General features: G+C 37.6%; 4 protein-coding genes across 7 annotated transcripts; 2 read left to right on the plus strand and 2 right to left on the minus strand.

Annotated features, from left to right (window-relative positions):
• Window positions 1-101: 101 nt before the first annotated feature.
• Window positions 102-15,830, minus strand: LOC124305215 (glycerol kinase). Of its 4 annotated transcripts, none has more exons than XM_046764375.1 (11): window positions 15,499-15,830; window positions 7,877-7,956; window positions 5,253-5,511; window positions 4,957-5,174; window positions 4,664-4,876; window positions 4,246-4,356; window positions 3,837-4,093; window positions 3,560-3,765; window positions 3,219-3,362; window positions 3,005-3,091; window positions 102-1,179 (listed from the first exon to the last, which is right to left on the minus strand). In XM_046764375.1, exons 2-11 carry the CDS (start codon window positions 7,949-7,951, stop codon window positions 1,082-1,084), a joined length of 1,668 nt encoding a protein of 555 aa, XP_046620331.1. In that variant the 5' UTR covers window positions 7,952-7,956; window positions 15,499-15,830; the 3' UTR covers window positions 102-1,081. The 4 variants fall into 4 exon arrangements, with proteins under 4 accessions (XP_046620331.1, XP_046620328.1, XP_046620330.1 ...); XM_046764372.1 differs by lacking the exon at window positions 15,499-15,830 and adding an exon at window positions 11,880-12,324; XM_046764374.1 differs by lacking the exon at window positions 15,499-15,830 and adding an exon at window positions 8,597-8,859.
• A 2,378-nt stretch (window positions 15,831-18,208) lies between these two features.
• LOC124305223 (cytochrome c oxidase assembly factor 4 homolog, mitochondrial) lies at window positions 18,209-18,964 on the plus strand. Its single transcript, XM_046764389.1, has 2 exons — window positions 18,209-18,688; window positions 18,826-18,964. Exons 1-2 carry the CDS (start codon window positions 18,584-18,586, stop codon window positions 18,934-18,936), a joined length of 216 nt encoding a protein of 71 aa, XP_046620345.1. The 5' UTR covers window positions 18,209-18,583; the 3' UTR covers window positions 18,937-18,964.
• A 25-nt stretch (window positions 18,965-18,989) lies between these two features.
• Window positions 18,990-19,547, plus strand: LOC124305222 (peptidyl-tRNA hydrolase 2, mitochondrial). The gene has a single exon (XM_046764388.1). The coding sequence runs from the start codon at window positions 18,990-18,992 to the stop codon at window positions 19,410-19,412; it is 423 nt and encodes a 140-aa protein (XP_046620344.1). The 3' UTR covers window positions 19,413-19,547.
• Window positions 19,548-20,006: 459 nt separating this feature from the next.
• Window positions 20,007-24,829, minus strand: LOC124305217 (transmembrane protein 145). Its single transcript, XM_046764376.1, has 4 exons — window positions 22,968-24,829; window positions 22,610-22,747; window positions 22,270-22,525; window positions 20,007-22,122 (listed from the first exon to the last, which is right to left on the minus strand). Exons 1-4 carry the CDS (start codon window positions 23,868-23,870, stop codon window positions 21,932-21,934), a joined length of 1,488 nt encoding a protein of 495 aa, XP_046620332.1. The 5' UTR covers window positions 23,871-24,829; the 3' UTR covers window positions 20,007-21,931.
• Window positions 24,830-25,155: the final 326 nt, after the last annotated feature.

The raw sequence follows: 25,155 nt of genomic DNA on the forward strand, positions 1-25,155 counted from the left end.
AATTTATATTTTTTTAAATGTATAATTCTTTTCACTGAAAGTAGGTCTGTGAAAAGTGATTATAGATAGGTAATTAGAGGTTTGGGAGGGTAAGATTCGTTCCCCCTGTACTGTACTATCGTTTATTCTCGATCAACAGTAATTTGTACATAACAGCTGAATTCACATAACACATCGCGTCGATGTGTTCTTTTTTCTTATTCGTATACATACCTATATGTATATACATTTAATAATCACGCGTAAACACTTGTGTTTGACATGTGATACGCTGTTGTCATGTTACACATAATTTTGACTAGCTCCGGAGAACGTTTGTTAAGTAAGCCATTGCGTATTATAGTAAGAATCGGACACTAAAATAAAATATCATTGCTAAGAGAGCACGGTAATTTAGTACTTATTAAAACTCATTGTCAGCAAGGTGACTGTACGTCGAACTGGGGTAGAGGAAAATTAAAAAATAAAGAGGTCCAAAAACAAAATAATGAAACAGTGTCATGCATATCGATATTTATCAATTATGTTGAATTATTTTTAAACACTGGAAATCCGAATTGGGAAAAGAACTGTTAGTATGATGATGATGATGATGATGATAATAATAACAGCAACATTGAGAATAATTGACTGGATAGTCTTGCCATAGTTTTCATCATCAACCGCAACGCCGCGACGTTTCGAGAATACGCCTTTTTTTTATGTTGATTCCAACACACACTCGCGACAGAAATTGAGTCTTGGTGTTATGTGCTGTAAGATTTAATTCCTAGCTTTTAAAGACGTATCATTGTTCCAAAAAATGAAGCACAGAGGTATTTTTGACTGTGAAGGTGATAGAGAACGGAATGAACCCTGATTCTTTCTAAACTTGTATAGCGACTAATAGAACACGGGAATTGAATTTCGGAGGTGGTCCAGTTATGGCGGCCATGGACCGGCACCGCTGCCTCGTACTTATTACTACAATTTTTGATTAACTGGGTACTATAATTATATAATGTATATACAGGCTACCCGCCACCTTTTACGTTTTTTTTAAATTCAACTGCTACGCGTTGCAGACGCAGTTGGTTCGATGTCACCGATTTTCCAAATATTTACTCAATCGAAGAAGGATAAAGCTCGTCAATAGGAACCAACTCGCTGGTATCGATGCCAGCATCTTGTACCGCTCATCTGGAACAAAACGTGTACAGGTTACAGACTTATCCGTATAAGGTGCGCAATTTACAGCAAGAATCATTGTCGTTTTCGATTCGTAAAATTGTGCTTAAATATATAATAACAAAGCGGTTTTTTCTGTTTGTATTCGTTTAGCGTTTGCAGCTCCGTCAGCAAAGTAGAAAACGCGATGGAAAATTTTCAAGTGACAATCGTAGATGAGGACTGAGGCCAATGACGGCCATAATGCATTCTATCTAAGAGCCACTTTGAGACTTTAGCCTATAATAACTTCGGTCAGCCAGTAATCGAATTCTAACAAGTGCAGCGATGAGCCAATTTCCTAGTGCTTGCGTAACAGAAAAGCGTTTTCACTTTTTATTTTCAAACACAGTTTTATCTCTTCTGTCCTCCCGACGCCATGTTTCCATTTAGGTGTTGAGGTTCACTGTGCCGATCAGTGATAATAGACAAGCAAGTATACGTCTAACTGTTAAGATCGGTAAAAGCGAGATGAAAAAATTTGAAATTTGAACCATTTGAATCCTCTATTGTACAGTTTGTCCATTCGCTTTAGGCGTACCCCGCGTCACAACAAAGCGACGTCATATCGAAAATAAAATCACACCCAAGAACATTGAGTTTGCTGCATGTTTGAGTGTATGAAAAATCAAGCCTAATGTTTTCAGCGTAATATTGAGAATATGAAAATACCCATGAACCCTTGAATCGAATAGACAAACTATACGCTAAAACTACTGTAAAATGCAGGAAATAAAAGTAAAGCAGAAATCTTTTGTAGAACCATGCAGCACGAAAGGCGTGTCGTATTATTGATTCTATACCAAGCCTACAATATTTGCTTAAACTTAAACGTATCCTTACATGTGACATACTTATATAGTTAGTAAATATTTGATTTTTATTATCAATCACAGCACAGTAGTTTTCTACCTTAAAGTACAACATCACATAAGTTACGATCGTAACTTTATTTATACGAACAAATAACCACTATAGGAGTTCAACAATCGTTACGAAAAGTTCTATGCAACAATGAACAATCAACAATCAACGATAAAGTCAACGATCAAAAAAATTGTGGACAAAAATGACTATTACGTATCCGTTTCACTTTTCACGGCTTACTTGGATCAGGGTACACGGTTGGACACAGTGCATGTGCTACGTTTTTTTCTAAATTTAATTTATTTTACAGAACGTTCAGGGATAAATATTACGGGGGATGACAGGGGATAGTGGGACGAATTAATTGCGTTTGCGGAATAGCTCAGAATAGAACGTGGTTTGAGAAAAGCGTCGGAAGAAAAAGGTAATTTGACGAAATGAAATGAAGTCGAACAAAGACATCACATGTAAAACAGTTATAAGTACATCAAGAAATCAAATTATCGATAGAAAATATAGTCCATAACTTATACGTTAGTTGTGCAAAAAATGGAGTCACATTTTGATAGCGATACAGCTTTCTGTACTCTATGTCATCGGATATCTTGTCACAATATTAATTTACACCTCGTACAGTATCCGCTCCTCCAGAAGTACATCCAAAGCATGTCAAATTTGTCCCGACAATTGGACGCGCTTAATTTTTACAAATTTATTTACAAAACTCAGACAGGGAAAAGAAAGGAATGATTACTAGCACTGAAGAACCTCTTTACGAAATACCTACGTAAATCTAATCTCTAAAATACATCTACTGTACAGGCTCCGCATGCTCCAATATCTTAAGCAGGACACGGAGGATTGCTGAGTACGTTTTCACTCGCGGTCGCTAATCGTTCCAATTTCAATTCTTTCGGTGATGTAACTTTACCTGTCATCTGGTCAGACATCTTTGACGTCGACCATCCCAGACTTCTTTGAACAGCCATTTTCCACTTAGTGTATCTCGCGTCTCTTTCTGCAAATAATTACACGTCAATAGTCGAGCGGACAAGTTGTTTATTCGGTTGAACAACTACTTGTTTATTTTTTTTTCACGATTTATATTTTTCCGTTTAACTTTTAACACTGTTGTTCAAACACACCTTCTGGCGTTGTCGTAGGCAGAAAAGTGTCGGTGGGAACAGTCTCTACCTCTTCACCTTCCAGCTCCCAAACATCGATGCCTTCCGCATGTCCCGCTGCCATCGCCACACCCAGCGCCGTAATGTCAGGCACAGTTGATCTGACTAAAAATATCAAAAACGTTTACTGAACGTCGTCCAACCTGTGCACATACGTATTTTTACTCAACGTTAACAGTTTTTCCCCCCCGATCTTGTCTAACCTTATCAGCGTCCTCTTTAAAAAACTGTTGCGAAAAACACGGAACGATCTCGTGGAAGGTTTAAAAAAAAAACTCTTCACCGTTCGAATAATTACTCACAGACTGGAGTGCCGCATAGATCGGCTTGCAGTTGCATCAGCAAGTTATTGGTCGTCATCTTTCCATCTGTGTTTAATTTTGTCAGCGGGAAACCACAGTCCTTGTGCATTGCCTCAAGGATATCCCTCGTTTGGAAGCAAACAGCTTCTAATGCGGCTCTGATAATGTGCTGCTTCGTCGTGAAGGCGGTAAGACCGCAAATAATACTTTTGAAACGAGAGAAAGTCAGTTATTTCACCGCGGTTAAAAACAAACATTCTGATGAAACGTTTAATACCCTCTGGCGTCTTTCCTCCAGTAAGGGGCGTAGAGGCCGGAAAATGCAGGGACGAAGTACACATCTCCCGTGCTGAAAACGCTCTGCGCCAAATCTTCGCTCTCTTTAACGTCATCAATCAACTTGATGTTGTCTCGAAGCCATTTTATTGCCGCCCCGGCTACAGCGACCGAACCTTCCAGCGCGTAAACAGCCGGACTGTTGGGACCAAATTGATAAGCAAGAGTGGTTACCAGACCGTGAGATGATTGAACCCTCTGAAACAAAGACTTTGTATAATAATTGTATTTCTTTTTTTTTTTATTGTTTCGCTTTGTTACTGTAATTTCATTGAACAGCCTGCGAGAAGAAACTTCCGACAAGTTATTGCACAACTCTACAACTTGAATAATTGACCGTAAAGACGAACCGTTGTTCCCGTGTTACAGAGTAAGAAGCACCCGCTTCTGTACGTATTCTTGGCCTGGCCTTGTCGTAGGCAGTTTTGACCCACCAGAGCAGATTGCTGGTTGCCGAGTATCTGAAGATAAAAGAGAAACGGTAGAGAGAAAAACATCAGTCAACGAGACGCTGCAGTGTCCAGAAAGTTGACACCGGTATATCGGATTTCAAAAAGTGATTTGAGGATTGAAAATTTCAAAGGTTTTCGCCGAGACTCATGTTTTAATTCTTCGTCAGCTTTGCAAACGTTTGGCGAAAGTATCTATTCACAATTGATGAAATTCAATCCTGATCTCAAGTTTTTGTATGCTTCGTTGTTATTTTTTTTTTTCTCTTTCATCAAAAACTCGAAGTTGAACCAAATAGCGAAACACAATAATAATCACCCCGGATATAGTGATGCCCCTCAACGGTCCAACCGCTACCTTCCCGTATATTTCCGAGCTGCTTTTGATGTCCGGCAAGAGTTTCATCGGGATGTCGAAGTATCTGCAGAGGGTCGGGTCCCAGGAGAGGGTCTCGATGTTCATCAGCATCGTCCTCGAGGCGTTCGTGACGTCGGTTATGTAGAGTCCCCCGTCCTTGCCGCCGGTCAGATTCTGTAAGGGCATCGCGAATAGCGAATTAGAGGAGGAATGTCGATCGTCGTTTCCGAATTCCCTGTCTGTAAATCGCTTACCCAGATCACCCAGGTGTCGACGGTTCCGACCTTGCATCTTCGCTCCCGCATCGCTTTCCATACTGTCGGCACGTTGTCTTTTAGCCACCTTATTTTAAGCGCAGAGAAATATGGACTCACCGGCAAACCACAGAGCGATTTAAGGTGGTTTTTACTCTGGTCTGGAAACTTGGCGATGATTTGGTCCACGGTAGCGGCCGCCCTGATGTCTGACCAGACTGAAAAAGAGGGTGGAGGAACCGCGTCGATTAGATATTGGCAACGCTTTAGTCAAATTTTAAAACCATTTTGCTAACCTATCGCGTTGTAGAGAGGCTCGCCGGTTGTTCCGTCCCAAGCGACGATCGTTTCCCGCTGATTCGTTACGCCAATCGTGACTATGTCCGTCACGAAAAGACCCAGCCCTTCGAATTTTCTCAACACTTCCTTCACGCAGGCCTTTACAGCGAATAGTATTTCCTTCGGGTCCTGTTCCACCCATCCTTCTTGCGGGCTGTGCTGCTCTATGTCTATCTGATGGGATGTTACTTCGGCCACGTGTTTGGCATTGAATACCTAAGAAGTGCATCGAATTTGAGAAATAAGGTTCCACCATATTTTACAGGATCTCACCGATTACTTTAGGTTAATTTCGAATCTACAGCACCGTTGCATCCTATCGGGGACCAAAAACACGCTAGTTTGGCTCAACCCTTTGAGTCATAGTGGAAAGTATACTTACCGCCTATTTTATATCCATTTTTTGTGTATTTGGAGAACTTTGAAAACATATTTCTTTACGGATTTTCAGATTTTGAAAATTCAGTATGGTGAATCCAATCAGCGACCCCGAAAACTCCTGCACAGAGTTTTTTGACCGTATTCGATCGAATTTGAAATTTTCGTCCGCCGTATTGGATCCATCATCTTGAAGTTTTGAAATCCGATTTCAGATTAGTATTCAGCGACCGCAAAAATCACGGAGCGGTACTCCCGAGATAAAAACTGTAGACTAACATCTTGTTAGAAAAGTTGACTCAGCACAATAATGTGTGACTCGAAGGGTTAAGGCCTGATCGGATCAAATACTTACAGTCGCTAAACTTTACGCTGTTGCCGGGGTGATCTTTAAGGTCTTGCTAAAATTTTTCGATATTAGGCGATTAGATATGTAACACTACCTGCCGCCGAGTTCTCGAGGTATGCTATACGTATAGATACATCTATACATCACTTGCTAATAACATACAAGCCTGTTTATACCGCCGCTGATAATAATCCTAATCCGCACAACCAGCCAGAGATAAGACGCGCGGAATATTTTGGAAATAATTATTACTTTATGCCAGGTTGTAAATATTACCGGTCGCTTTTACGGTGTATAGATTTTATGGTTCAAATTGAGCGCAATTAGTATCAGTTCGTTGTGGAATGTATTAAGCGGGGGAAGAGAAATTAATTTTTACTTTTGATGGAAATTTTAAGTTACGTCGTTGCCAGACGATTTCATTGGCATTATGTGAAAGCATATTTTGAATTCACACCCACGGTAATTGTGAAATTGCTTGTCAGTGCCAAAGTTGTTATTACACGTTACCGTATATAATACAGTTTATTGGTAATGAACGATCAGATAATGTCATATGGTTACACCGCGAGCAAATAATAAAATTAGTACCTCGGAGCAATAAGAACAATTATTAAGTATTACGAGCATTACATCGCATGAATTAGGCTCTCGTTTAGCAGATTGACCGGTTTGAAAAATATATCACACGTAAGATTGCCTAGCTTATTTACAAGCTACATTTGCGTGTCGTTTCACCGGATTATGAAAGCCGTGACCCTGTGTGCAGTATAAAATATATAGGACATACACCGAGCAATAACCTCAGCATTCCTTGTATTTGCTCGTTCCATAATGTGCTGAATCAATGTTTCTGATACGTCGGAAGTCGATGAAACAAAAACGCCGAAATTGAAGAGAAAAAAAAAAATAAAAACGAATAAATAAAAATACTGCTAAGCCTCGTATTAATATTAAGATTTTAAACAAATTAACGTGAACTTGAACGTGACAACTGTTTTTTTTTTTTTTTTATTACAAGCATAAATTCCTAGTAGCGCGATCGTACGTGAGAAGATTGTTTTTTCATGTTAGACACTAATATGTATATAATTAGACTGGTCCAAAAAATCCAGTATTATTTTTTTTCAAATTCACACGTTTAATAGTTGCAGGGAGAGGAAATAAGACGCCTGTGAAAACTTGAGACGTTAATGACATTTAGTGGTTCCTGAACGCAATTTTTAATTTTTTTTAAGACGCGAAAATAATTTTAGATTCATTCTGAATTTTGTAACTCAGTAACGAGGCAATGCACATAAATTTTCGATATAAATTTTTGTAGGGAATCGAATGCTCTACAAAAAAGGTCTCTTACAATTTTTCGATGACTCAAGTCTTTCGACAGCTATTCAAGGTTAAAGTTGAAATCATGTAAAAATTTACTTTCTTCGAGATTAAAAGCGAAAATTTCTTAGAATCATCACTAAATTTTGTGGTTTTTTTTTTTTATAAAGCATTTCAACCACTATAAAATCACGTCATTCAATTGATTTTCAACTCGAGCAAATTCATTTTTTGATAAAAAAAAAAAAAAAGAAAAAAAAACGTGCCTTTAAAGTGGAATTACATATATTACATATTATTACTTGTAACAATTAGAAAATAAATTTGCTAGAGTTGAAAATTAATCGAATGACATTATTTTATAGTGGTTGAAATGCTTTACTAAAAAAATCCGCAATATTTCTAGTATTGTGTGATTTTGAAAAAAAAGAAAGTCGTTCTTCTTTGGACCTAATGTATATCTACGTATATTATATTGCATTATAGGAAATAGTCGTTACTGGTATGTTTTTTTTTCCAATTTTTTACCACAAATCTCACGGTCCTTGTGCCCACATCTATTACTCCGATGAGAGGTCCGGTTCTTTTTGTCGTCGCAGGCATCGCTTCTGTAATCATACGATATAGTTATAACGTACCAATTTAATTTTCTTTACCATTAATCATAATCGGTCTTGAATCTTCTGCATCATGATTCAGCGCACCTTTTCCTTCAGTAGGACTCACTTTCAAGGAAAAAAACGTTTGTTCCGGCTTGACGAAGATTTGATATCTTTTCAAATTAATTAACTAATCGTTTCTTAAGAGCTATGAATATGAGGATAAACAAGAAAAAATAATTCGAGAAAAGCCTTGTCTAACAATAGATGCGAATTTAAATACATTATCGTATTGTTATATTCATGAATAAAATTTACGGTTCTGTACAAACACGCTTACCGGTTTTCATATCCAGCTTCGATGTTTAAGATACTATTTATTCATCGTATTTTCGATAAATTAGGCGATTTTAATACAAACGTTATTCAATTCTTTACATCGACTTATTTATTTCCTCTTTATACCCTTAATCACCGATTATTCTCATAGTTTTGAAATTTATTGTATATTTTATAATTTACTCAGTAATGTGCGTAAAAATAAAGAAAGTACATTCTCGTTAGGTTTCTACGTTAAAAATTAATAAACCAAGTTTAACGGTTACAATTTATAAGAAAAATTTTAAATAAAAAAAAACAAAATATTTACCTGTATTTACGTTACGAGGGAAGAATATTATATATTCAACAATTTCGAAAAATTAACAATTCACGTATTTGCACATATATATATATATATAGCATGTACACATCTATCTGTACAACCCGCGCGCATGTGTATACAATAGATGTGGTCACGAACGTCACGAACGATGGAATGTCAGGGAATGGTTCGTCGTTCTGCGCTCTCGGCTATTTGAAACCAGAGCTGGAGATGGGGAAATGATGACGTAATCGAAATACGAGCTTACGATTGGCCCGCCAAAGGGGCTCGTCACCGTCCGGCCAGCTCGCGCCAATGTGTGCGCGTGTCTGTGTGTCGAGAGAGAACGGCTACGCGCGCGAAGGCCGCGGGAGGCGGGAGGCGAGTAGCGAGTAGCAAAACGCTTAATCGTAAGCAAGAAGCGAGTGCTGCACCGTATGCGTAATAATACAAACGCGATCGCTTCTATGGCCGCGAAACGTGTCGCCTCGTCCTCCTCCCCCCCCCCCCCCCCTCCCCCCTCTCACCTTACCTCACCACACCTCACCACCACGTCGCGCAATTCATACCAGAAATCATTTATGGGTGAGTCACTGCGCGATGCATACTATGCACACATAGCATAAACCGCTCCTGGGCAACAAGGAAATCTTGAAAGTTGGTCCAGGGTATATTTATAAGCATACTATGTATGTTTTGAAAGTGCGATACGGGGGGGGGGGAAATAATATGGTACTGAAGTGGAAAGTATCGGGTAACGAATTAGAGTTAACGGTGTAAAATTGTATGTATTCAGGCAAGAACTGCAGCATAAGGCGTATAAGAATCAAACTTTGTATGTTGAGAAAGGAGAAAGAATAAGGGAGCTAGAATACTTTGCTTCGTACGTGATTTAGCCGTATATATATATATATATATATGTGAAGATGACCTCACGCGGAGGTGTGACGTATTCGTTATCGTCGAGCGTAGTTTTCAACTGCACCTCGCGACTTTGGCCGATGTTTTGTACCTCTGAAAGTCGCTTGTTGGATGAACCGAGACTGCGTGTCTCTAGAGAAAATGTGAACGAACAAATAGTTCGTCATATGTTTGATGATATCGAGATATTAGAGTTAAAGAAAGGAGATAAGAAAGATCAAGAAAATTCGAAGTTGACGGCGAACGCTTTACTCCAATGCGTGAATGCGTGCATGCGTATAGAGTTCGAGAAATTATAATTACTGATAAGGTATTGAAGTTCTTTGTAACGCTTTTAAAGGTATAATATACATTGGATTACACGTTGACCCCTGATAACTTCGTACCGTAGAAGAAACCGGTTCTCGTCTTGGTAAACAGTTGATGCATGCATACATTTTTTATTCGTATTTTTACATCGCATGTCTTATTCGATTTTTATGCCCATTCCATGTAATTATACATATTTGGCTCAAGGTTTCGTAACACCGCTGTCGCGCCCAAAACGCGATAATGTCGATAGATTCGTTTCCCGTATATTTTCTATACAATACATTAGAGGATGTTGCACAGTTTTCTATTAAAGAATTCTTCAAATCGATAACAATCGAGAATAAAAATAATAATAAAAATAGTTCTACTAATGATGATAAATCATGTCTAGTTGGAAAACGGTAATTAGTATATATACAATAGTGCAATAACGGCACCGAAATATATTCGTTTACTTCTTTAAATACGTAAATGCCAGTGATACTGATATTAGTCGTAAGTTTCATCAACGAGATGTCAACCCGGTCGACCTTTGATAAAGAACAACGCGGAATGTATCAGCTAGTTGTTGATGCATGATAATATCGAGGAAGCCCCTAATTTCGAAAGATGCATTTTGTCATTTTATTACAGTGGATATGTAAACAAACGTGTGGCAATATTCCGTATGTACTGTATTAACTTCGTGTTTTCAGATAAGTCACTACACTTGTTGGCAAATTTTATACATATGAGGTATTCCATGCCAACTGAGAGGACATTTTCCCTGACTCCCGCCAATTTGCTTCATTATTTTTTATATGATTCTACAACCTAAAAAAAGAACTCACCATTTTTTTCAGATTTTTCATGCCAACCATTCTTTTTTAAAAAATGTTACAAACATAACATATGTTTTGTATACGTACAAAATAAAAAAAATTATTCCTCTAAAAAATTATTTAAAAAATACAAAAAATCAATTCTCCACTCTAAACTATGGCTCAAAATGTTTGTTTTAGGACCTAGAAATTATGTTAATTTTTGTAAAAAAAATAATAAATGGCGTTTTTTTAGGACCATAAAAGGGTTTGTAACATTTCTTAAAAAAGAATGGTTGGAACGAAATATCTGAAAAAAAAGGTGACTGCTTTTCTCAGGTTGTAGAATCATATAAAAAATAATGAAGCAAATTGGCGGAGGTCAGGGAAAATGTCCTCTTAGTTGGCATGGAATACCTCATATATACCTCATATATTACGAACGTCGATAATGAACCAATTAATTTATCGATAAGTTGGATTTATAATTGTTATTATTTTTGTCATCTCTTTGCGGTATATCAACGTTTAATATCAGATTAAGAAATAAGAAATATTTTAGTTCACAAGGAAGATGTAGAGCGAAGAAATAAAAGATAATACTTAATATCACGCGAGAATTCTCGACTATAACTATTTTTATTTTGTTTTATTCTAAATCCAGGCAAATGAAAAATCTTTAAGCCCGTGAATTCATTCGAGTTATTTTAGTAAGCGGTCACGGTCGCGACTACGAGACACAATATTACGACCTAAAGACTGTGTTGAGCATGCCGTGAAACTTTCGATTTCGTAAAGAAGATAGAGAATCGGTAACGGAAGGAGGAAAACTCGCAGAGAAAAAGACGAAGGAACTTGTTCCTTACCGTAATACGTTTGAATTTCTGCCACGTCGATATCAATGCACAATATTGGAAATAATTTAAAGTGACGTGGACACGTGCTTTGTTTGATTATCGCAGATACTTGCAGCTGGTAAAAATTCAGTCAGGTTTTTCTTTTTTCATGTTTGAGAAGAAAAAGTAAAAAATCATTTCACTCGAAGGATATAACAACCGGTATTGTAATTAAATTTCGCGTTACTCTGACAAAAAATCGATTTCGTTTAGCCTTAAGCTTGAATCGTAGCGTGCATTAATTTTTCATCACAAATATAATAATTTTATTACCCAAATATATAAAATATATTTTTATCAAATTCAGAAAGAAACTCCACGGAGTATCTGATTTATTTTTTATGTAATTTGAATTCGTACCTGTTCCAGCCGGATTGAAAGCAAAATATTGCCAAGCACTCCCTTTGCGTTGCAACATGACGATTTGTATACGAATCAGGAAGTGTTCGAAGTATCTACGCTTACGAGAATTATCCTCGAGTTTTTTCTCGTTCACATGTAGATCCGTGAAAAATTTCAATCACTGATAACCATTCTAACTAAAGCTTCTTTCATAACTAATACGAAGAAACACTGTTTTTCCCACGCGAAAAGTTGCATCCATTTATCAACTTTGGTGGGTTTAAACAACCCAACGGTTCCAGAAGAACAAACACAACGTAAAATCGGCCGATGGATGTGAAAAACGAAATCGTAATACGTTTCAGAAAAAGATCGCGGAAGAGATGAGGAAAAAAACGAAACACTCGCCGATTAAAATTAAGGACACGTATTATAGAAACCGACGGACGTAATTTTGAGATCCGTTGACGCGAAAGGTTTTTCACAAACTGAACCGTAATTTTTATCTGACTTAATTATCCCAGGTATACGTACAATAGATATGCATATATCGATTCGTTTTGACCTCAGCTCAGATTGGCACAACACGTGAGTTTCGCGAGGCCAAATTCTAAACTTAGATTTTTCTCCATATAGTCACCGATATTTCATACGTATACGTACAATACTATAGGAACATTGCGCACCTGTGTATGATTTATGAGGCACGCCCGTTTTAGTAAATCGTTCAGGTTTAACTTCTGTGCCGAAATGTTAGTCGGGATCATGAATGAACTAAGCGATTATCGGGAATTGTTAACCTTTCGGTGAGTTTGGTGCGTGCTCTATTTCCGACAGCAAATTCTTGCGGTTTTTTTTCTGGCCCGAATCCCTCACGGATCTTGACGGTGAAATTGAAATTCGGAGTAAATAAATATAGTTTTTAATTTTTTTTCTCCACTTTTCTAAGGTCGATGTATTCAGTCGATGCGGATTACTTGTATATAGAGGGGGGCTCGTTTTCTCATGTACATGTGAAGATAAAACGGAAGTTGTGTTTTATCAGGTTTGTGATAACAGCTGCGCTACCATATTTCTATATCCATACACACGTACGAGACGCGCCTATAAACGTGGATTAAACTTTGCCCGACACCGATTGGCATTCGGTACAATTTTTCACCACTCATTTCAAGTGTATATACTTATATGCGCCTAATCTATAATTATCAATGTATAATTTAGCTTTGGATTAAAATCACGCGCAGTAAAGCAAAAAGTTTCACGTTTTTTTTTTTTTTTTTTTTTTTTTTTTTTTTTTTTTTTTTTTTTTTTTTTTTTTTATACCGTCCAGTCAACATATAACTGTTTTGGCATTTACTGTTACTTTAGCGAAGTAAACTTGGCCATTGCACTTACGTTTTCGGTATTCTTCCTTATATATGTACTAACGATCGATCCCTCTTCTCGATTCCGATGTGTAGGTGATGATGATTTCTCTCTATCGTGATATCGAATGATATCACAAATGTATCAAACTTCTGACAATTAATTATCGCTGAAGGTGCGCCTACCACCATTTTTTTCATGTTTCATTAAGATTCTTTTGATACAATCGATATCTGTGATGTAATTAGAAACTTTTGATCCGTGCCAGATTTAGAATACTCCTAAAGTAATTTGAAACTATTTGGTTATATGAAACAAAGGATATATGATGAATAAATAGCAAGACCTATGTGGTTTTATTCTCATTTTATTCATTTGGTATAAATTTTACAAATCGTTTTTTCATTCGGTTAGTTTAACGAGGAAGTCAAATTAAAAAATATGCTGCAGAGTATCTGTGTCAAGTTTTCGTAACCTTTATTCGTCTTCGTCAATTATTTATTCAGCTGCGAAGCAGATAAAATTTTATTTGTATACAGCACAAAAAATAAATAAATAAATATAAAACGCCGAGGAAAGAGAATGACGCGACCTTGTTCATGACGATTGAAAATTCTCTCTTTTCGATTTGAAATTAATTCGAGATGGGGATCAACGGTGTTCTTCAATAAAGAAAAAGTCGTTGCTCCAGGGAAAAAGGAAAGAGGAAAGAAAATCTTATACGATCGATTCAATTAGTATTCGATCGATTAGCTTTAAACGGATCTGTTCCAAGTAGCCAAAGGCTATCATGTTCCCGCTTCTGACCACACACCCGTAGGGCATATGCTATTACACGTAGGGAAAAGTTCGCCAACTACTAAAACTATGATGTTGTTCATCTGTACGGTTGCGCGAGAGTCAAAGTACAACTGCGCAGAGTGAAAGGAAAGGAGGAAAGAGAACGCGAAATAAAATGAATAGAAGTGCAAACTATGTACGTTGTTTGTCAACTTAATTACGATGAAAATATTAAATGCGTAAAATGTCTTCAATTGCTTGTATTAATTATGTTAGCCAATGAAATAGTTGTACTGTTCATTCTTGCGTAACTTTTCAGAACTTTGGACTGCAGTTGATGCTTCGCCGCCTGTAATGATATAAACATTTCCCAAGTCGGTGTATCGACATGCAATACCAATCTGTGCGTAATCCATGATGTTGGTTAAAGTATATACACCATGTTGTCGAAATGTAGAGTTTATTTCAAACTCTATTCACAAAGCGGTTTCAGATTTATCAACACAATATGATTGGGGCGTGTTATTTTGACACTGTAAAGAATTCGCATGAATAATATTTGCAGATTCGCATAAAATATGATCCGTGTGGAATGTTCCGAGGTGAATAATTGTAAGAAATAATGAGGCAAAATGATAATCGATTTGTTATATGCAGAGTAATAATAGTTCGCCACGTTTTCCCCTAACCGTTGCACACGGTAAATGGGGTGTCGAGTTAAGGCCAATTTCCATGTGTATTTAATGAACGACGCTTAGGTATACAGCAATGATGATGGAACGGCGTTGTAAAATAGATTTCAAGGCTAATTTATTGCCTCTGTTTAATTGTCAATTAATGCTAACGCCTCGATCTCTGCGATAAAATTGACTCGAACGCGGCTACTGTGATACAGAATCGTGAATCTAAATTACTGTCAAGTTGTAACCTAACACTGCATTCATTTATCGATTCTTGCGTAGGCGGTGCACAACCTCGAGGTGTATAAAAGTCTCTTCAGCGGATCGTCTCGCGGCCTTTTTTTCTAATCGAATACTTATAAATAAACAATGTACGCTTCAACATTCGTTCAAATTTCCCGCGAGACAATGTCCACCGACATTTTTTCTTCTCGCAGTTAACGATTTACCCGTGTATGTAATATATGTTTGGCACTGTAACTTTTTTTTATAAAGAAATTTAATATTGCATTAGTCGTAATTGTGATGAAAAAAGGACGAAAAACTGTTCCCGTCTTTTATCGCGTTTGAATTTCCAACGTGGCAGCCTGCAGGTTGAGTGTAGGTTTGCCGTACGTCAAGCGGTAAGCATAAAGTCAGTGCAGCGACTACGTTAATCGTACTAACCGGAAACATAGAAGGCCAAGACGTCGTTTAGATATGGTCTAGTATCGCAGCGAGATTTGACATATCGTTCGAAACGTACCACGTGATTTATCCGAACATCATTTCTAATGCGTGAATTTAGTTGACAGTGATTTTTCACTTACAGTCTGCTCCGATCGAGCGCGGCTACTTTTGTCGTCGATGGCGCTGCTGGTGGATGAAATACTGGATTCCTTTTCACACACACACCGTGAAATTTTAGAGGCAAATATTATATAATAAATGTAAATTAAGGTGACATGCGAACGAGGGGATATGAATCTTCGTTTAAGGTATATATTCTACATATTTAAATTTTACTACTCATTTTCACAACGCGATTTCGACGACCGTCGTCTGCTCGAAATTTCCCAATGCGGTTGGGCATGGGCACATGCCTTTGGCAAGGCAAGGAGCACGGATACCGTGCGCGAAATGAGATTTATGCATTCGCTGCCAGAGATGAACCTCGACGTCTACGAGCGGAGACTTATTTTCATCCACAAACGACAGGTGGAGTCGCCATCCGAGATATCACAACTCTATGGCTTTAGAATTTTAGGTCACTCACTTCACCTTCAGATATGGCCAAAATCTACGTTACCGACCGTTTCCCTCGCCTGGTAATTTCATGACGTACCGTTCATAGAAATTCTCTCGTCAACGTATTTATGATATTGGAGCTACAAGCTACAATCGGAGTTGGATTACAGATAATATTCAGATCCAAGCACCGTTATTCACACGAAGAAAAATACAAGTTTCCCGCAGCAAAATGGCCATCATTTTTTGTAAATTTTAAATCTCATAAATATGAAGTACGACACGGTACCATTATGACAATGATCCCTGAATTTGGAACATCAACGTTTTCGTATTTCTTTTAACAAATTGACTATACTAAACATTTCGAGGAATTAAGGCATCACTCCCCAGCTTACAACAGGATGAAATAAAGGCAAATAAGTTCATACATTCAAGAGCAACATATACACATTTCGTTAAAATATTAATGGAAAATCTGTTATTTATTTTAAACATCAAAAGATTGTAGTTCTTGGTACATACAATTCTCGATACAATCAGTGAAAAAAGTTTAGGAAATATTTTGGTCTCTTTTTTTATGCCTAGCAGTTAATTTGCGTATGGAAATGTATCTGTCAATGTCGTGACAAATTAACAGAAATTAAATTTCCCAACTTCATCCAGATACCGTTACAATTACAATCATAGGTCTTATTAATGATAAATATTCCAATTCACCGCATTGCATTTCATAGTATGTAGAATGGCCTCATTTTGTAGAATTCTCTTGGAAATAGCAGCTGTGACGTATAAATTTTCATTCAATTTTCCAACACTGCCAAATGTGAATACCTGGTTTCGAGAACGAATCCAAGATTCAGGAACTTTTTCATATTCGTCAAAATCATAGCAACACCAACAATGCTTGCCGCAAATTGGTTCTTTACACATCCGGTATCCTGAAACCGCTGTACCTACTATCAGTTTTTCACTTAGTTTATACTGCGAATTAATAGATATCGTTCCATCACAGTACATAACAGACCTATCAAACTTGTAGGTTTTATCACATTTTGCAACAAACAATCCTTGGATTAGTGACCCTCTTCCTGAGCCGATTAAGCAATAGGAACTACACTTGCAATACTGCATGCAGCTGTCAAGGTATGAGTTTATTTTTCTGAACAGGCCTGAGATTTTGGGTTCTAAATGTGAGAAGTCTTCTGCTAGAAAGTCATTTCCTATGTTCAGTGATTGTGCGAATTCCAGTTGTGCAGGGGTTAAATGCATTGCAGGTGCCCAACCCAGAAGGTTCTTAGTTGGCTTAGTACATGTTATATGAGATTCTACCGCATCTGGACGAAGTCCATTTGGTAAATCCCAGAACAAGTTTTCTTCGCAGGGATCTTTGGTGTACTGAATGTCAGCCATTATACGCAGAGCTGCAATTCCAGGGGCTGGATAGGCTTCATAAAAATGATGTGTCTTGGCATTCACCTTTCCAAATGTGTATCGAACGCCAGCAATCTTTTCGTTACTTGGAAACATTGGCAAATCGAATTGTCGATTATAGTCATCAGGATCACAAAAGTCCCCGATTCCCTGAAGATATGTTAGTATTGGTGAAGGAAACATACTTCGGGATTTGAGCAGGAATAGTACTTCATTGATAAATCCCGAATCATTCACACTTGAACCAGAAAGTAGTTTGGCGAAACGATGCCACAATAAAAGTACTGCGTAGTACTGAAAAACTGATTCTGGAATCGCTGCAAAATTTGGGTGTTGCCTACAGACAGCCGTGTACACGCGAGGCAATAAGGACACAAAACTGTCGGTCGTTATTGTGAATTTCCTTGAGATTACATTTTTTGTTAAAGGCAGCTGCCTGTTAGGGATTTTATAATCAATTGGATCTTTTGAATCATCGAATACACACTTTCCCGTGCACTTCGTGTCGATTTGTCCTTCCATTGGGCCGAGTTCGTTGATTGTATTACTTCTGCACTATGCTGTTTTTTTTCTACTTTCAATTACTTTTTAGCAAGCAAACATAAGCTTTCACAGGCGCACTTGTGAAGTACTGTTAAGTATTTACTGTAAGATTAACTGGACGATGAAAAGAAATCGAAACTATATGTGGATGTGTGTGCCACGTTTGTCTAGATTAGCTTTGCCCAACAATGCCAATTGACTACTAGCGAGTGTCTATGAGTGACAAACTGATAAAAAGAGCGGGGAACCACAGTTTACATAGGTATACCTTTACGCATACCAACAACGGGATTCCCCGAATCTGTACTACGGCTCAAATCACGTAATTTAAATACAGGTCAGTTACCGACATGCAACCGTCCAGCAATCGAAAATTAGTTCCGAAACCCTATTTCGTGTTGGAGAGCGCTCTCAAATGAGCAACACGAAAAACGCGAGCGTGTGCGCTCTCCACTGAATTTCACCCAGCGCACGATATTTGCAACCTAACCCAATATAACCTAAGCTAACCTAACCTAAAAATAAGAACTGAGGTTGTCGATTACCGTATACTGTGAAGTATGTATATGGATATCACCGTGGTTATCGATAGATATCAACGGGTAATAAGTAGAAACTAAGTAGAGGAGATAATATCTTACATGAGGAATTAAATAATATTCACGTAAAGTACGGAAGAGAATTGCTATTATGACAGTATATGATAACGAAAAATCACTCGCTGAGGACACAGAAGATCCCGTTGATCGTATGCTTAAAAAAACCGGCTGCATTGAGTTGCACTACAAAGTTCAGGTATATGGTCTACATCTTTTTTAATGTAAGATTCATGTGACACAGAGTTATTTACAAATATATCATATGAATGCATTAAACAGTGGAACGATCAGAGATTGTAAAGCAAAAACAACAATCGTAATTTTTCACTTCAGGACTGCATAGCAGAGACACAAGATTGGAGAAAATGCCAGGAGCCTGTAAAACAATTTAAAAATTGTATGTCTAATTACGAAAAGAAGAGGCGTGAGAAAAACGTTGCGTAACAAATAGCTATAGACTAAAAGCGCAGTTTTCTTTTCACCTCACATAAACGAACATGTCGACGATTCTGAGGAAATTTAGGTCTATCATCGCTGCAGGTCCTCGAGCACTTCCAGTAAACGGTTGCAAGATGGCTATTATAGTCCGATCTGACATTGCCATGTCCAGAGGAAAAACTGCGTCCCAATGCGCTCATGCTGCATTGGAGTGTTATCGTGAAGCTCTGGCAAACCAAAACAATGAAGCGATGCTCACGATGTGGGAATTGACTGGCCAGCCCAAAATTGTCCTCAGAGTATCGAGCCAAACTGAACTTATGGACTTGGCTCAAAAGGCAAAAACAGACGGTGTTATTACAGCAATCATTAAAGATGCTGGGAGAACGCAGCTGGCTCCAGGAACAGTGTCAGTTCTTGGGCTCGGGCCAGGTCCTAAAGAAGATATAGACCGATTAACTTCTAGCTTGAAATTACTATGATTAAAGTCTTATTTTGTTTAAATTTTGACCGACTCATAGTTTACTTCTAACTCAAACCTAAAAATTTGCCACTGCATGTGTACATGTATACTGCGTTCGCACAGTACAATAAACATGTTAGTACTATTGTTATTAGATATTTGTACGTTTTATTGGAATTTAAAAATTTTTTTTGACATGCATACTCTCATTGTTATGCGAGTCCGTATCACACACATTTGTATGTTTGTAGGGATGTTTTGATCGGTTGGAAGCGTAGTACAACTGCACCATATAAATCTGGATCTGTTTTGAAAACAATTGCAATCGTAACACAGCCACTAAAAAATAACTAGGTACAATATAAACATTTCAAAAGGAAATTATTTCACAACCTCTGCCACTTCATCATCCATTTATTTATCAATTTATTAATAAAAACAGTTTTATCATACGAAGAACCCTTGTGATGGTATTTGTGTTACTATAAATTTCAATTTGAACTTTGTATCGCAAAAAAAGTTACATTTCATGTGAAGTACGCTAACTTGCATAGCTATCGTATGTGGTACGTACAGGTAAAGCAAGAGAATGTAAAGATTGTGCTGCAAACAATTCGTATGAATTTGTTTTAAACTTTTGTAGTTTTTTCTGACGTATTCTTGGTCACCCTGCGTTGTAAAGAGAACAATTGTTGAACTGAGTTATTTATACTTGGGTGCTAAGTTACGGTGAAAGGTATGTATATCAAATAACATTGCTAGAATAAATCTAAAAAGTATATGTCTAGAGTTACAAATTTTCATACAACTTATTTTCGAATCATTTAGTACACTTCAATTGCACCTCTCATAATTTTCGAAAAAAAAAAATAAAAATAATGTGCATAAATGTAGAAACTTCTGTCGGAAGTTTCAATAATCTCTCACATCTAGTCAATTTATATCAATGGCCAAGCAATGTGTCGCAATCATAAGAAAAAAAATGGTACGGCTGACAATTATTTAGTACAAGGCATTGAAGTTTGATATAAGATTTTCGTCCAAAGATATTGGATGGTATAAAATTTAACGCAATTTTAAGTAAAGCTTGAAAGAAAGGCTCGAGTTGCTTGAAAGTGAATTCTTCCAAAAATCATGGATTAATTCACTAGTGTAAGAAATTAGGTATAATCAAGATCTTCAACATTTAACCACATATGTGGTTATGTTGATAGGCTTGATGAAAATTTTAGTTCATCTAACGATAACGCAACTGATGATGTTGTGTGTCATGACTGTGAATACGTTACGTATAATAAAAAATTAAACTGCCGAGAGCTGGAAGTAAATATGAAGTGTGTAATAGATAATAATATATATGTATAGGTAGATGTAAATATATCTGGGAATTAAAGTTACGATTGTAGTTAAAATAGGAATATTATTAATTCAACGTTCTAACATCTAATTTATATAATTCACTTGTTACAAGTTTGAGCAACAATGATGAACAACGCACCTTAATAACAGTTTTATAGTGGTTATATGAGAAAAACCGAGTATGACACACACAGTTGAGTTAATTTGGCAGAGTTCTATAACTTCTTTCTTCCTTCTAACCCGAAAAAAAGAACGAGAAAATGATCTGTATGAATTCCATAGAGAAATACATTTTTTGAATGCGTACAATAATGAGTCGCAGTTGCATCACGTGGAAAACCATTTATCTTTTAGAGGGGTTCTCTGCAGTTTCCTGAAAGAACTTCGTTTTTTAACAATTTTTAGGAAATTGTGTTGATAAGCACAGAGTTACTTTAAAAATTGTGAGGTAGTAAAATATTACATAGGTTTGAAATTCTTTGTGGAATATCCCATAACTTCATCAACAATATTCCAGTGTAATTTGATAACTTCATTTGAAAAATACTAATTACTGGGCTTTTTCAGTGCTCATTACAAATTTATATACATACATCAATCAAAGTATGAAAAACGTTATTTCCATTAGAGTAGTTTTCATAGTTGAAATATTCACATTAATGAAAATAAACACAAAAGAACAACAGGTAAATTAAAAAATATCCTTAATCAAATATCTTGCCATGCTTCGATACACGATGCTATCAAATTGATAACGTTTTTTCCATTCATCCGAATATTATATCCAGAGTTTCCTTCGGTTGACATTAGATATTAAACTTACTAGCTATGATAAACAGATTTTATAACGGACATACAAATTATTTGACTATTTAAATAGGTAATAAAATTCAATGAGAAACATAACTTGTCAAATGAAATGGTGCGTAATAGGTATTTCAGTCTCAAAGAGTGCACGCCAGAGTATTAGTGTTAGCATAATGTACATTTGCCAGTAATAATTTTCACTCCCGAACAATTTGGCAAATTTCATCACAATATTACATTGTTTTAAAATCTCGTTGATTAATCAATTATTCTCACTCTCTATTTTTCTCACTTTCCTCATATACAATAATGTACTTCTTTTCATAATTTATACCTTTTATTCTTGCCCTCCGATCAATCGATACTGTGTCACTAAGCTAGCACTTTACTAAGCTCAGGCGGTTCAACATAGTTATTTAATACATGTGGTGCTTCATTGAACTCGTCCAACTCGTCGCCATTGTCGGCACCTTGTGCCAGCAGAAAGTACTGCTCGCTTCGTGTCGGCCACAACAAATGAGCCATAACACAGTACGCAAAACAGTCCGCTGAATACGTAATACCTGTGAATAAATATTACGTTTAGTCGAATAGTGAAAAATTTTATCATAAAATCATTATTTTATACAAATCATAAGACACTGAATACAGCGAATTTATGCAAGTAGACGAATGATGTTCAAGAAACGGAAAAAAGTTCTTCTCCCTACCAAGCAACAGTTTAAACCTCCATAAAGCGCTAACTTGAAGAGCTATCAGTGCGATGATAGGCAGGTATATAAACCAGACCAAGGAAGATGCTCCAAAGTGTAAAAGGAAATTTAATTTCTGAGTGTTGTGCTCGTAGGTCATGGTATTTCGTAGCTCGTACAAAAACCAAACCATTATCGCACTGCGAAAGAGGAGGATGAACCAGCCTGGCCAAGTCTGGTACTCGTCTATATCCTCGATTATGTCAACTTCCGTCTGAAATAACGTTCTTGCGATGTGAGTATTGACAACACCAAAAAAAATTAGTCCATATCTACTGAAACTTTAGAACTTCCTTACCATGTTCCAAACATAAAGAAGAATATGCACTATTCCATAGCACAACCAGATCGCAAATACCAACGGCTTCCAGGTCAGTTCCATTCTCGTTACAGCCCATCCTTTGGCTAACAAAAGCAGCAACAGCATGAAGGATGTCTGTAAAGTCGATACGACAGAAAAATTTCTTTAATGAGCATACAAAGATTACGAAGTAGTCAAATTTCTTTGTCCCAAATATTGGATGAAAATGGAAGAGACTCGATATAAGTTTTCAATGTAATTCCACAATTTTAGAATCATCGCAGGAATGTCTCGCTGTACTCTTGCATTCAAGATTACATAAGTTTGACGAAAAAATTCCTAAAAATATCCTCACCCTGGACAGTATGTCGAATATGTCGCCGGCAACTTCGAGCTGTTCATACCCAACGCCATCAAGGGCAAACTTGAGGACGTGTATTAGAATGAGACAAATTGCGAGAAATTCCAATAGCAAACTGGCAGTGAAGAGCCTGGTGACGGGATGTCTCTGCATTCTAGCAGCGTAGAGTTGAAACGGTACGAGAATAACATAGCAAAGGAAGAAGAGGAGGTAGAGCTCGACAGTGTTTTGTCTGTCGTAAGAGAACTGGTAAGAGAGAGCGTTGACGCTGCTGCTGTTCGGACTTCCGTTAACCAGCCATATGTCGTACGTGAGCTCGTCCTGTCCTTCGTAATGTTGCCACTTGCAAGTCGTCATGTTTCTGTAACACGCGACAAGGCTGACGTACCAGAACCTTGGATGATCCAAGTCTTGTATGACGTAAGTGAACTGGTGGTCCTTCACCACGTTCCATTTCGAATCCTCGTCGGTGCAGAGGCGACCGAGGGGGCATGGAACGTGACGCAGGTAGTCCTTGCCCTTGTCGTTGCAGTGCCAGTCGTAGGAGCTCTGATTTAGAGTATCGAACATAAGAGAACAGGCGAGGTCCTTGTTTCGCACTGTCCTGTTACCGTAGTACTCCAGAAAGTGAGGTCTGTCGAGTACGGCGAGCGTTATAGGATTGGAAAAATTCTTGCTCGACGTCACATTGCCAAATATGTATCCAAACGAATCTTTCTGCCTGTGACGATCCGTCTTTTGAAAGCCAAACTTTATCAGAAAACTGAAGAAGTCTCGCGTGTTGAAGGAGCCTGTTATGTGAGTCGATGTGGCCGGTTGACAATGCGTCAGGAAAAATACCACAATTGTCAGCGCCAGGGTGACGAGTCGTTGGAGCTGCCACTTGATTGGAGACATTTTTGGTATCTGCTTGCGGAATTATCGGTTATACCTAGTTCAGGTTACAATTTGTTTTTTTTTTTCAAAAAAAAAAGCAGAGAATCTTTCAAGTATATCATGCATCTTATTTCGGTTCTCTTTATTTTATCTTTCACCTCTAATCATTGTTGGCGAACAGCTAAACAGCTGTTAAGTATCGGGTCGATGTACTGAAATTTTTACAATTTTCTTGTTAGTAACAAGATGATCGCTCGTGTAATAACGAATGTGGACTATTATCCGTGGCTTGTTTATGTTCAATTAGATGTACATCTCGTCTCCCTTTGTGTTATCATACACGCACAATGGTACGTTTTTGATAAATTAATATGCGAACTAAGATTGGTCGTTTGCAGAGGATTTAATTCATTCTCTATTCTATCGACATCACGCACTCAACTTATGGCGACCGTGTTTTCTCTTTTTTATCTTATTTTCGCAAGCTACCATCGTTTCACATTCTTCCGTTTGCTTTTTGTTTTATTTTAAAATTTTTTAATTCACTCACTACACGGCTCTCTCGCCTGCGAATGATTTACGTTTCACCCGTTTCACGTTTGACAGATCGTAGTACGAGCCTGCTTCTCACGTTGTTGCATGCTTTCATCGCCCTGACAAGCCTAGACATATACCATCAACGTTGCACGCTGTACACCTCTTTCTTATTGATTTTCACTGGCACAGAGACTTCAACTAGATGCGCTATGGCTAGGCGGGATATTTTCCAGGAATTTACACGTTGATAAAAAGATTGCGCTTGGTTACGCTTACGTCCGTTGCCCTCCTCCAATCCCCTCTCGAGATTGTGGTACGTACGATATTTAGATGTTGGATTCAACTCCCTGGCAGCTCTCCCTCCTTGAGCCGAATGCCCGTTGCTATGACAACTTTCAATTACCGATCCCTCCGGAATGCCTCGTAAGTATTTTCTCTTCAACTGTCGAATTAATGAATAATTACAATCAGTCAGTCTCGCACCTATCCGCCAATGATATTCCTCACTCCCTCTTTCGCTTTCTCAATCACGGAAAATTGTTACCGCTTGCAGGTTCCCCTTTTTTATCCTGAGAGCAAGAGTTTTTTTTCTCTGTCTTTCATTTGCGGCGTTCTTTACCGTCAAAACTTTGTTTTGAAAACGACGAAAAACGTACGTCATATAATTATGGAAATATTAGTGATTCGAAATTACTAGTTGCCGATAACTAAGTCGCATCTCGCAACTATTCGAAACCCGTTCTTACCCACTAATCTCCAATTTTCCAGA

Source organism: Neodiprion virginianus, chromosome 5 (assembly GCF_021901495.1).
Source record: "Neodiprion virginianus isolate iyNeoVirg1 chromosome 5, iyNeoVirg1.1, whole genome shotgun sequence".
NCBI classification, from domain to species: Eukaryota; Metazoa; Arthropoda; class Insecta; order Hymenoptera; family Diprionidae; genus Neodiprion; species Neodiprion virginianus.

What these genes read in the sequence shown, in the direction of transcription:
- LOC124305223 (XM_046764389.1), top strand. Translation starts at nt 18,584, where the DNA reads ATGACAGTATATGATAACGAAAAATCACTCGCTGAGGACACAGAAGAT. An exon ending in AGTTGCACTACAAAGTTCAG is followed by an intron (nt 18,689 to 18,825) that starts GTATATGGTCTA and finishes TTTTCACTTCAG; the next exon opens with GACTGCATAGCAGAGACACA.
- LOC124305222 (XM_046764388.1), top strand. Translation starts at nt 18,990, where the DNA reads ATGTCGACGATTCTGAGGAAATTTAGGTCTATCATCGCTGCAGGTCCT.
- LOC124305215 (XM_046764372.1), bottom strand. Translation starts at nt 11,937, where the DNA reads ATGTTGCAACGCAAAGGGAGTGCTTGGCAATATTTTGCTTTCAATCCG. An exon ending in CAAGGACCGTGAGATTTGTG is followed by an intron (nt 5,512 to 7,876) that starts GTAAAAAATTGG and finishes TGCACTTCTTAG; the next exon opens with GTATTCAATGCCAAACACGT. An exon ending in GCCTCTCTACAACGCGATAG is followed by an intron (nt 5,175 to 5,252) that starts GTTAGCAAAATG and finishes CCTCTTTTTCAG; the next exon opens with TCTGGTCAGACATCAGGGCG.
- LOC124305217 (XM_046764376.1), bottom strand. Translation starts at nt 23,870, where the DNA reads ATGTCTCCAATCAAGTGGCAGCTCCAACGACTCGTCACCCTGGCGCTG. An exon ending in TATTCGACATACTGTCCAGG is followed by an intron (nt 22,748 to 22,967) that starts GTGAGGATATTT and finishes TCGACTTTACAG; the next exon opens with ACATCCTTCATGCTGTTGCT. An exon ending in TTCTTTATGTTTGGAACATG is followed by an intron (nt 22,526 to 22,609) that starts GTAAGGAAGTTC and finishes ACGTTATTTCAG; the next exon opens with ACGGAAGTTGACATAATCGA.